This window comes from Mustela nigripes, chromosome 3 (genome assembly GCF_022355385.1).
Source record: "Mustela nigripes isolate SB6536 chromosome 3, MUSNIG.SB6536, whole genome shotgun sequence".
In the NCBI taxonomy this organism is placed as follows: domain Eukaryota; kingdom Metazoa; phylum Chordata; class Mammalia; order Carnivora; family Mustelidae; genus Mustela; species Mustela nigripes.
The window spans coordinates 181,115,097-181,127,821 of record NC_081559.1 but is presented as its reverse complement, the minus strand read 5'-3'; the positions used below and the strand labels follow the sequence as shown (position 1 = coordinate 181,127,821).

The following is a 12,725-nucleotide window of genomic DNA, read 5'->3' as shown; positions in this document are numbered from 1 at the left end:
AGGGGGGGGTCAAAGGCTGCAGATTGCAGCAGCGTGGCAGGAAAGTTGGAAGCCTGGATTTGGGGAGGGGCGGCGTGCATCGCTCGATTTTCCCATTTCCTCCCGAAGCACGTGTGCTTCACAGCTGCAGGGACACTGCCTTGAATACGACAGAGCTGGGACGGCCATGGCTTGGAAGGCCGCCACCAACCTTTGCAAATTCTAGTTCCAGTGATTAAGAATTACGACAAGGAAGCCTTAGGTTCCAGACTGTGAACATTACATGTATGGGAAGAAAAGAGCAATTCTCACTCAAAGTGGAAAATATCCCGAGAGGCCCTCCTATTATCAGCAGTGTCTTTTGGCTTTTAGAAGCTAACCTGGCCCTCAGCTCTTAATGCTTTTAATAGTGAGCAGGAGGACGGAGGCCCACAAACACTGTAAGAAAGACAGCGCCCTGCCCTCCTGCAGCTCGCTGACCGACAGGCACACTTAGACCGCTCAGGCGGCGCCCGCCTGCCTTATCACGGACGGCACTGCTCTAAGTGGTTCCGGGGGCCCAAGCTGATAACGTCTGGGTCTGCCCCACCTCTTGAGAAAGTAACATGAAGAAACCTCTTTGACCTCTTTTAAATACTTATATGAAGTTTTCAAAATGCAGTGACCTTGATTTGGCTATTAATAACCTCTGAGTTTCTTAAGCTCTGAAACAAAGGGAATAATGGGAAGCTTCAGAATGATGTGACTTCCTCGGAATCACTTTGGGCTACAACTCCCACACTTAAACACACACACACACACAGAGCACAGCACAAGCCCAGAAAAGTTATCTCAATTGTTTGATTATTTTAAGAGCTTGTGTTCTGAACATTTGCCGAATTCATTCTAATAATTTACCCCATTCTCCTCTCTTAAGTGTAGGCATACTTTGACGATGGGAATTGGAGGCCAGATTCCCAGCTTATCTCTCACAGTAAACTCACGTAGACCTTCTACCTGATTTCTGGTGTTATCTGTAGCCTGGACGTTAATACTTTCTCTTTTGGTCCAAGCCCAGGAGAGACATTTCCAGCCAGGGATCTAAATGAGCAAGTCGCATCTGTCCCAAGGGCCTCTTCCTTCCAGCAACACTGACACACTATTTAGAGGATCACACTTGCCCAGAACTTGCCTCTGCTCCCTCTGTCCACATCCCAGGAGTCTCCTTGGCCACAGCTGCTCACACATTTTGCACGCCCGTGGGCTCGCTTACCTAGAACCCCCCTTAACTGATCCACAGTCACGCCAGGGAGGAGGTGGCCCTTGTCATTCCTATAACCCTTCATGTGGTGAGACAGGAGTGGGGACCAGAGAAGCCCAGCGACTCAGGCCAGAACACCTTATTCCTCGAGTGGCAAAGCTTTCTTAACATCAGTGGCTTCCAAACTTCTTTTCAATGCAGCTTTCTTCCAACTATGTATTCAGTGATCCAGCTTTACATCCAATGCAGTCCCATGCAGGACAGATCAAACACTGAAGTTCATCTCAGCCTCCCCTCTGCTCCTGGCAAAGCTAAACTCTCTCTCTCTCTGGCCAAGCTATTCTCTGCCCATGCCAAGCTTGGTCCTGCCTCCCCGGACCATCCATCCTCTGAAAACACTCTCATCTCACCCTCCTCAGAGGAGCTGTTGCCATCTGAGATTATCTCAAACGTGATTCCACTTGCCTTTGTCCATCCACTGGCTTATGAGCGCCGCCAAGAAAGACTACCTCTTGCTCGCTGCTCATCTCTCTCTGCCATGCACAGAGCAGAAAGCAGTCAATAAATTTTAGATGAGGGAATGAATGATTGACGGGAAGTAATGCCTATCTCCTAGCCCTGGTGTAAGATTTAATAAGCTAACATACAGAAAATGTTTGGAACAATGCCTGGCATGGAGTAAGTCTTTAAATGTGTCCGCTCTTATTATTACAAAGGGTTCTCTCTGTGTCGGACAGTCTTCTAAGCCTTTCACGTGTATTAATTAACTCATCCAGTGAATACCTATAAGTAGGGGTCTTTATAATAGCCAGTTTCCACTGGACACTATGCTAAGTACTTCCATGCGTTGAGATCCACTCTGCCCAACAACACTGTTAAGATGTGCTTTTCTTCATTTTGTAAATGAGAAAAATCAGGCTGAGTAGTTAAGAATAGTGTGGCTGCAGGCACCTGGGGGGCTCAGTCAGTTGAGCTTCCAGCTCTTAGTCCCGGCTCAGGTTGTGGTCTCAGGGTCATGGGATCGAGCCCCACGTCAGGCTCCACGCTCAGGAGAGTCTGTTTGAGAGTCTCTCTCTTCCTCTCCCTCTGCTCCTCCCCTCTGTGCTCACTCCCTCTCTCTAAAACAAAGAAATCTTAGGGGGAAAAGAAAAAAGAAAAGAGAAGAACAGTGTGGCTGGTGCCTCGGCAGAAGTAAGATGTAGGAGTAGGGGACTGAGCCCCGGCCCCGGCCCCGGCCTGCCTTCAGAGGCTGCTCTTCTCCCCACTGAACTCTCGTCCCCTGCCCTCCTTCCCAGCCCTCCTCGCGCTGAGCCCCATGATCTTGAGAGCAGTGATGGGAACCCATGGAGCCCACAGAGCTTGTCACACTAATGCCCAACTCTCCAGAGGAAAGAAAGATCGAGAGAGAGAGAGAAAAACAGGACTTAATTACTTCAGTCTGAACTATATTTTAAAGCCGACTTTTTAACAGCTTGGACGAAAGAGAAGGATGTTATTACACAAAAATATTCAGGTGACATTTACAGTGATTGCTTTCTATCTGCCAAAGTTCTAGCAGTATCTTCCTGGCATATAATCTTGTTTTCCTTCTAAATTTCATATCTAATTCTATGGAGCCAATTTTTATTGGCAAAAATAATTAATAGAATAAAGGACGAAAGGGGAAAAAGGCAAAGAGAACTGGCTTGGAGTAGGGAGAGGTCACATAGAATCACTGTGGGTAAGGCAGGGTTTGGGGTAAGGCAGGGTTTTGAAGCAGATAGAGGGCAGGGTTGGCCATAGAAGGATTATAGCCAAATGCTTGAGTGGCTTATTGTTCTTTTACATGTTTATATTCAAAAAGAAGGCGTGCAAGCAGTTAACCATTTATCAGGAGCAAGGGCTCAGCATGGGGTCTGGGCAAGGATTTTGGAAAAGTTCAGGTTTGAACATTTGAGCGTGAACTCTGCCAAGCGGACTTTAATAGGAGTTCAATGTAATAATTGGCCTGGGAGTTTTAACCAAAAAAGTAGATGCTTTGAAGTACTGGAAACAAAAAGAAAATGTCATGGCAGTTTTATTAGCTCGTATGATCAGCAGCAGATGATAAACGACACATAGGTCTAGAGCCTTCCGCGGTCCGGCAAAAGTCCTGAATTTTGCAAACAACTGAAAGTTCAGGCCAGCAGCCTGAACGATTTAAACTGTCAGGTCATAGTCACTTCTGATGAGTTAAGAGGCTGGAGCTGATCCAGATCTGAGCTCGCTGGAGCCAGAAGGGACCTTCAGAGTCTTCTAAGCCTACGCATTTTGGACGTGGGGCAACTGAGACCCAGAGTTCCCAAGGGCAGCTGGGATCCACATCTGCTGCTTGTCCCTCCGGCGTTCCTCCCATGCCGCCTTCCCTTCTCCTTAGTCCAGCTTCCCGAGGCTCCTCGCTTCTTCCCACCTTCCCTCTACACACCTGTCACGCTTTGCAGGGGACGCAGGTGGGGCCTGGTGAAACCACACGTTCCCCCTGGAATCCTGTGCCTGTGGGCTCTGATGTGCCTTGAACAGAATAGTTCCCTAAAAATTGGAGGATGGGACTCAATACCCATCGACGGGATTATTTTCCCCTGAGCTCTAAGGAAGGGATTCTTCATCCTGTATCTTTTCCTGTGACCCCCCGGAGGTGACAGAGCACTGAGCTAAATGGCTATAGTCCAAAATCAAGAGCTCACCCAGGTCTAGCATGAGAAGAACAAAGAACCTCAGTCATAAGGGACCTGCGCCGACTGCTTATGGCAGCGCAGGTTGCTGTTCAAGACCCATCAGTAAATACTAGTGAGGAACACCTCTGTCCGGACGGTTCCCAGAGCTCTCTGTGCTGACTTGACGGCACGTAACATACTGTTCTCTAATTGTTTGCTTTTGCTTATGTTTCCGAGTCTCTCGCCAGCTGAATGAACCCATTCCAACCCCAGTGCCAGGCCACAGTAGGCCCTCAAGAGGTTGTTTGTGCTGGGCTCGACTGCAGGAGCTATGAAATTAGGCCCCACCTTCAAGGATCCAGGTGTGGGTGGGTAACATGAGCCCATCAAAATTTAAATAATAAATATAAAATTAACAATTAAATATAAGTTCAGGGTTAAGCAGAAGCCGCTTCTGATTAATTGCCAATGTATTATCCACAAAGAGTTTTGTTTTTTAATAGTCTGTGGATCCCCTAGGCTTGAATAGAGATGTTCTAAAGATGGAGGCATTTACACCAAAAGGTTCTGGACCAGTCATTCCTAAAGGACACATGCACACACACATACACAAATATACACAACAAGCACAGGGTCTTTTGGGGTTTTTTTTACCTACTTGATTATGAGGGTTCCATTCACACCTCAGATATTTTGGGGGTACCTGTTATATGCTAAGTGGTCTTCTAGGCACAAAGGACACAGCAGTGAAAAAAGACAAAAAGTCCTGCCTCCATAGACCTTACATTCCAGCAGGAATGTTCCATGCAAGTTTCCTTTTGGAAGCAGTTAGCATTACATAACATAAAGGGGCTGGTTCAAAAAGTCCCTGGAAGAGAACAGAAGAATTCCAGGAAGATGTAGTCAGAGGCCTGGGGTACCCACAAAAGGCAGGAAAGAAATTCCCTTTCAGAAGAAATAGGTACAAGCTGGGCCTGAAGAAGAGCACCGTTCAGACGAGCAGAGCAGCGAGGGTTCAGCCGGGGGTCTGGGGCAGCGCGTTTGGGCCTAGGCAAGAAACGCTGCCTGGAGGGATTCCTGGTCACGGGCTGGTGCGCTGGCCAAGGCACAGAGCCCTTTAGGAAGGCAGCGAATCTGGTCAGTGAGTGAACTGAACGGAGCACAAGAATCCAACATGCGCCGAAACGGGGGAAAATCCCTCTGGCACCATTTAGCCTCAGCTGGTCCAGGCTATTCCTGTGGGTCTCCATGGAGAATCGCACCTCTGGATCTGGGATCAGTCAGCCAGCTTGAGGGTGGAGGCCGAGGGGACAGCTGGATCCTTGGAGAGTGTCACCTGGCGATCTGCGGCCCGCGAGTCACCCCCCAATCAACTGCTACCTAACATCCGCCTTCTCCCCACAGCCCGCCTTCAAAGGCCTCACCCTCACCGACCTGCCCCTGTGCCTCCAGCTGAACATCATGCAGAGGCTGAGTGACGGCCGCGACCTGGTCAGCCTCGGCCAGGTGGCCCCCGACCTGCACGTGCTCAGTGAGGACCGGCTGCTGTGGAAGAAACTCTGCCAGTACCACTTCTCCGAGCGGCAGGTCAGGGGGGCCCCCATGGGCAGTCCCTCCGCCCCCTCCTCTGTCCCCCACCCTCCTGCTTCCTTGGCATTCTTCCAGAGCTCGAGGCACGGGTGCCCACCCTCCAGGGCTTCCCGGCTGACTAGAGGGCAACAGAACGAGGGGTTTCTAAATCACAAATGTGATTTCAGTGGGGGGGGGGGGGGGGGGACAAGAACAACATTCTTAACCTACATGCATACTTCACAACTTGCTTTAAAAAGTTCATACAGCGGCCCCAGTCCTCTTCCATAACAGAGTAACTTACAAAGTCAGTTACAGAGTGACTTACAACTTAACTTCATATTGTACAGCTAAGGAACTTTTATAGATAGTATTTCATTTTAGTCTAACAACCCAGGGTGGCGTCAGTATCCTGACCCTCACTTGAAACAGATGAGGGGCCTCAGACCACAGACTGGGGAAATGGCTCCCAAAATAAAGAAGCTGGCCCTGAATGTGAGTTCGAACTAGGGGCTTCTGACACCAGCTCTAGGCCTATTTCCCCTCCTCATGCTGCCTCCGATTTTTTCCCCCCACCTTCTTTGTATAGATGTGTGAGTTCAACAAGTTCTGTTCATGAAGCCACTAATATTTAGATATAAAATAGAGCCACCATGCCAAGCAGTGACTGCATCTCCCTGGAAATAACCACTCAAGTCTACAGCAGAGAAAAGATTGAAGGTGTTTACTGAAATCACCTAAACTTTAAAGGACCATCCAAATACAGTTTAGTAGAGGTCACTAGTGAGATGTCACCAGACCCCTGTGTCTTTTAAAGCCTGGTAAAGCTACTGCCTCACTGGGTAGAGCTCAGAACAGCCTTATTTCTATCTTGGTAATTTTTTCCCTGGCAAGTGCAGGGCATCGATGCAAAAGGGGGAAGGAGAGGGTGGGAACAGAACTTTTCAGAAGCATAAAACCACAACCGTCTTCTTGATGAAGTCTCCTGCAGTCATCTGCAATTACCTGTATTCGTTTGTAATTTAGATCCGCAAGCGATTAATTTTATCAGACAAAGGACAGCTGGACTGGAAGAAGATGTATTTTAAACTTGTGCGCTGTTACCCACGGAAAGAGCAGTACGGAGACACCCTTCAGCTCTGCAGACACTGTCACATTCTTTCCTGGAAGGTATGTGTCTCGAGGTGGCTGCCACAGACCCCTGGCCCAGCCCCTAAGAGTCAAAGGCACCAGCATTGCCATGTGAAAGCCCGTCCTGCTCCTTTCCTGCTCTTCCCTACTGCAGCCTCTCGCTGAGGGTGTAGGGGACACTGATTCAGTCCCTGGGGAAGAAAACCTTTGAGAGACCTTCATTTCCTCCACCCCTATTTGTGTGTGTGTGTGTGTGTGTGTGTGTATACAATTGTACATCTCACCCACCTGCAAATTTTCCCACCCTCTGTACACAGGTGCACACACACACACAGTTCTTTAGTTTTTGCAGAACTTACGGCATTCTTGACATGGGAATGTTGTTGTGAGGTTGGGCACAGCCTCATGGGGCTACAGGCCAACACAGTACTTCTGCGAACTCCAACCTACAACCGTGATGTTCCTTTCCAGGGCACTGACCACCCGTGCACAGCCAATAACCCGGAGAGCTGCTCCGTTTCCCTGTCACCCCAGGACTTTATCAACTTGTTCAAGTTCTGAATCCCAGCTCGGGACAACACTTCGAAGGGCTCCCCAGCTGATTGGATGGTTGGGAATACGGAGCTCGGACACTTCCTTTGTAAATAGTGTACATTTGAAATGCTGGCTCAGAACTTGTGAGCTAAGTCTCTGAGAGGACATAGGAAGGGGAGAGAGATGCAGCTGCCGGCTGGGAGTCTCAGAACACGGACTTCTCATTAGAGCCGGTATGGGAAAGTGGAAATACTGTCCACAAGCTGTTTTCCTAACTATTTGCCGGCAAGACTGTAAGGGCAGGGATTCAGTTTCGTCGGTGAAAATGGAATTCTCGTGTTCCCTGAGACTCCTTGGTAGTTCCCTAGGGATGTGGAAAAGAAGGGCAGAACTCGAATTCAAGATAGAACACTCTGTTTACAATGTGAAAATTTGCTTTTTAAAGAAAGAGAAGAGGACGACATACACGAAATCCCTGCGCTTCGGTTTCGATGGGGGGGGAGGGTTGTTTTAAAAAAGGCAAAGGAAGCACCACCCATCTTAAACCCACGTGGGCATAGGGCCTTGTCTTCCAAATATCACACAATACTCTACCTCGGAAAGTACGCAGCACCCCCTCCGACAAAGTGCATTGTCCCGCAGGCAGTGTCTGTTTTTCTTCGTTTTTCCTCCCGGAAAAGTGGTTTCAATAGGAAGGGGTCCGGGAGGCAATCCTCATCACCTTGCAGACCTCCTTTTTACGGGAATAGGCACTCCTTGGCATTGACTCCTTTCTAGAACAACTCCACAGCACATTAGCCCTTTTTTTTTTTCCTTTCATATTGTAGCTCATTCAGGGGCAACATAGGGTTGATTAAAAACAGCCCCAGAGGAAGAAGTCCCACCGCAGAAAAGATAGAAGGAGTCACCCGATAGCTGTGAAGACTTTGTTATTCCTGTTAAACTTCTCGGCTTGTCTGGGCTTCCCAGAATATCTTCCCAGATAAGCGTTCATCTGTGGACTTCTGGGAGCCGGGGTGCTGATAAAGGCTTGTAAAACAAGGTTTGACGTATCAGTTAGACATTTTAGTAGCTGCTGTCCCTCCTGGCAGGTGATGAGCGGAGGAGCTTTCTTTTCTTTATGTTCAACACCAGAATTTACTCAGCCCAAGCTATAGGACTTCCTACAAGGATGACAAGATAAAACATGGAGTTCCGATCCTAGGGAACAGAAGTACTGTGTCTTCATCCTAAACTTGCTCCGTACCCCTGGGGATCTTGCTAGGCAAATACCAGCAGGTGACCGCGTGGAAGACAGGAAATCTCAGGACTTCATGAGTTCATTGTCAAATATTCCTGGGATGGGGTGGGGGATGTTTTTGTTTTTTACTTTTTATAGAACTTTGCTTTTCTACAACAATGTACATATTTTGGCAGTTGTATTTGCTTTGTGCTTTTTTTTTTCCTCTTTTGCAAATAAAGTTGCCACCCTGCATGCCCTTGGCAAGTAAGTAAGCAGAAATTGGAACTTGCTCACGTTCACGGTAGAGAACAGTGTATCCTTAGGGGGTGAACCTAGGGGTGAACAAGGACAGCAACAAGGCCAGGCACCAGCTGGAGATGCACAGCCCCTTGCCGCTTATCCCTCAGGGCACAGCCCGGGTACCAGCAGGCTGAAGAGAAGTCAATTCTCCATCAACCCTCCTCACTTTGCCGCGTCTGTGCCTACACACCGGGGTGTCTCCATATTTATTTTCACTTCTGCCCCCCCCCATCAGAAGAAAACATTAAATTGCATTTAAATTCTTCCCACTGAGAAGAATTAAACATTAAAAAATAAGACCTTGTTGCGTAAGGTTGACCTTCCAGAACCCTTCTAATACCCAATGGGCTTTTTTGGTCTTCCCTCCCGCTGAGTCCACGTCATACTGAGAATGCAGGGCCTAGATGGTGGAATAAAAAAAAAAAAAAAAACTGGCACTTCCAGAATTCAGACAGCTTCTCTCAAATGTCTCAGCTTCCTGAAAGACGTGAGGCAGAGCTGGGTTGATTGTAGCTGTGAGATCTCTCCGGAAACTTTGACTCTGGCATTTTTAGGTGTAGGCGTTCATGGCCTTCCACATCTGTCCATCAACTCATGACCTCCGGCCCTTCATGCTGATCAGGGAGGTGGGAACTCCCAGGCACCCTCGGGTTTGCAGCCCCAGAAATGCTGTCTACTTGAGACCATCAGCACAAAACTGGCCGACCGGTCTCCTTTGGACGGTCTGCAATGCCGGCGACTGTGTCTCCTACCCTAGGCAGCACGGCGTGCCTGTGCAGGATGACGGCTACCACGAGCGGCTGGGGGATGGTCTTCTGAGATGTTTCCCTTGATGATGCCTCTGGGCTCTCCCCAGCTCTGTTGGCATTTTTGGACGTGGTGTGTGACAGAGCCGAGGAAAATTTTTAAGGAAAAAAGAGAAGAAACCAACATTGGTGGTTCTCCTTCATTGGCAGATGAGACTAAGAAAGGAAATGGCAGGTGGAGAAGGATGGGGGAAGGAATAGAAATGGCCTCTCTCTGATGCCGTGGTTCGTGGGAAGGTGACAGAGAAGAACATAGCAGGTGAGAGCGTCTGTGCTGGCGCCCCACGGCAGCTGTTAGCATAACCAGGGCCTCACATATAAATAAAGTGAGTGAAAAAGAAAATTCTCATTCCCTGGGTACTAACCATCTTTAGAATTGGCAAACCCTCTGGGGACAACCCAACTTAAAAAACAAAAACAAAGAATCCCCATCTCACAACTGCTGGTCTAAAAGCCAGAGGGACAGGACGATGGAAATGGAAATTGCTGGAAGAGATAGGAGGCTCCCCTCTCGCTGCTGTACCTACCTAGCCACTGCCCTACCCCCCCCCCACCCTGGTAACATAGGACTTGACATTGATGTCAGCTAGGAAGTACTTTGGACTTCTGGAGAAGAAAGGAGGAAGTCCAGAGCACAAGTCCACAGGGATGTTAGGTATGATCTGGTCCAAAGTAAAGGTATATGAGCAACAAGCCCGGAGTCTCTTGAGAGTAAGGCACAACATTTAGGGAAACAATAGGTGAGCACTCACTTCATAGCAAGATCTAGAAAAAAGTCCATGGCATCTTCAGCTAGAGTGCATGATTCCTTGAGGTTATTACTTTGAGCAGTGGGATTGGTAGCATGGGGGGGCGAGGGGCAAAAGTATGAGTAAAAACATACCCAGGGGGTCAGCTGTGAGATGACATTTGTTTAGTGATGATCAGTTTTCTGTGGAAGTGGCCTGGAGGAGATATTTGAGATGGGCTGGGTTGATTCTGCAAAACACTCAGTATGGCCGTGGGCTTTCCTGAGTGATGGAGCAGGAAGGTAACAAGCAGGCACCACGTCATTGCCATGATTCCCTGTGGTTGCGAAAACTGGTTTTCATGGGGAGCTTACAATTTAACAGAAGCTCCTTTTTTTCCTGTGGTTTCTGTGTGTGGGAGAAGGGAGGGGGCTTAGAATTTTATTTGTCTAAGCAAGTGGTGTGATTTACAAGGTCGATCATTTCAAGACATGTTCAACAGTGTAGCGTTTGTAGCATTGAATACAATGTTTATCATAAACTACACACCTGAGTTTATAGTTTTCTGCCGGGCTATAGGGCAATAATGTTTTGTTACGCACTCTATTTTATGTGTGAATTTTTTTAACTGTAATTTTATGTGTGGATTTTTTTTTTTTTAAACTAAACTATATCAACATTTTCTATGTGGACATCTGGGCGTTTCGTTTCTTTCTTTCTTTCTTTTTTTAATCTGTTTCCAACTATCTGAGTCTGTGAAGCATCCTTCTGACTGGATCCTGGCCTAAAATCCTATTAGTGTTTAAACAGACCTCAGAAACACCCTGAACCTCTAGACAAATGCAAAGACTCTTTGATATATCTTGGGCTCTTGATGTCTTCAGTAAACAAGATCATAATTCCTTTAAACTCCACATTTTCTTTAGATGCTTTCTTCTCTGCTTTGTTAAAGAGAGTAAACCCTCCATAGTTTCCCAAAGGAAGGAAACTCCCATCCCAGACTTTGGTGCAGGAAGGGAAGTTGAAGATGATGGAATGTGGCATTCCTTCTGCCTTTCAACACGAGATAGCAGGTTCAGAACATTCGGGGGGCATGTCTGAGCCCATCTGGTACTCAGTGGTAGACCTGAGTACGAACCCAGGACTTTCTGAGGCATTGACTCTGTGCCCCCTACCCAGCATTCATTGGTATTGTCTGGAGACACGTGACACCTGACCTGATCGTTCTCAACACCTTCACCGTGGAAGGCAACCATGAGGGTCCAGTATGAGGCATCTGGCCATTATCTTTTCCAGATATTTCTAGTCCCTGGTTCTCCATGGAGAAGTTAACATTTCTCCCTGGAGCCACTTAACATTTTTGCAAACCTCTGACGCTGTTGTGAGTACAGCATTCTAGGGAGTACAGTCTTTCCCTGGGTACCCACATTTTCATTACAGAAATGGCCCTTATGGCAGAGAGATCATGGCCGAGCAGCCATCTTGCTTTCTAGAAACTGAGGTTCTGACGGTCAGCAAGCAGGTACCTCCTCTCAGACTAAGAAGTACAATTTAATCCATACCCTTCTCCTCCCCACCCTCCAGCACCTGCCAACAGATCTGGGGAGTTTCTATCCCGGGGTGGGGGGTAAGGGGGGCTCCTCCCACTCTCTGCTAAACCTCATCTTCACCAAGCAAAGATGGATTATTTTATTCCAAGAGGCAGCAAGGAGCAAGTGACCACAGATACTTGTGACTTTGTCTGCTGGACATTTTTCAAAGTGTCCCTGAACTCAGCAAACAATGCTTCCTGAGAAAGCTCCCAAAATGCTGGCCCTGCCCCATTTGTCCAAAAATGGATGGCTGTTCCAAATGTCTGAACTTCTTAAAACTCCATCTGCCACAACATCAGTTCTGGAGTTTGAACATGACTTTTTCAGTCTCTGAGTAGAGCAATGTTTGTTTAATTAACGTGGCACGAGTCTGTTAAATAGAAGGCTCCACGGATTGCCACCGAGGGCCTGAGAGCTCTCGGCACCATCTTTGTTCTACCAAGTGTCCTTAACCCTGGCTAAAGGGGACGCACATGAAAGCCCACGTCCTAAGCTTAGAAGCTTTACTCCTTTTAATAAAAAGTGCTATAGAGGGTTGGACTTGTAACTAAAAGTACAAGGTTAGTCTCATTTCACGCAAAGATGTTCATTTAATACTGTGTGAGCTAAGTCCTTCCGTGTAAATTATTTGCACACGTTCCTTGCATGATGAATTGATTTTTTTATAGTTGTTTGTACCAGACGGTGGCATATTTTTGTAAAAAATTTTTGACACTGAATTGCAATAAATGTTTTTCCAACAACACACGGGTGCATTTTTGGTGTGTGCCAATTCAAGTTGGCTTTTCAGCATACTGAGGATGTTTCTCTTTTGCCTCGTGAGGCTTAGATTCCTTGTAACAGAAACTTATCATTGTTATAAAATTTCTAGGAACATGTAGAGAAATAAGCTTGCTACTGAGGGCCGACCTCAATCAATAACACTGTTATGCTTCAGTGGGATAGTTCCACA

General features: G+C 47.5%; 1 protein-coding gene across 1 annotated transcript in view; it reads left to right on the top strand.

Moving 5' to 3' along the window:
- Window positions 1-12,518, top strand: part of FBXO32 (F-box protein 32) — a 34,201-nt gene extending 21,683 nt beyond the window's left edge. Inside the window, exons 7-9 of the mRNA XM_059395117.1 lie at window positions 5,296-5,478; window positions 6,487-6,630; window positions 7,063-12,518. Coding sequence (XP_059251100.1) covers window positions 5,296-5,478; window positions 6,487-6,630; window positions 7,063-7,152 — 417 coding nt within the window. The 3' untranslated portion in view covers window positions 7,153-12,518. The remainder of the gene's footprint in view (window positions 1-5,295; window positions 5,479-6,486; window positions 6,631-7,062) is intronic.
- Window positions 12,519-12,725: the final 207 nt, after the last annotated feature.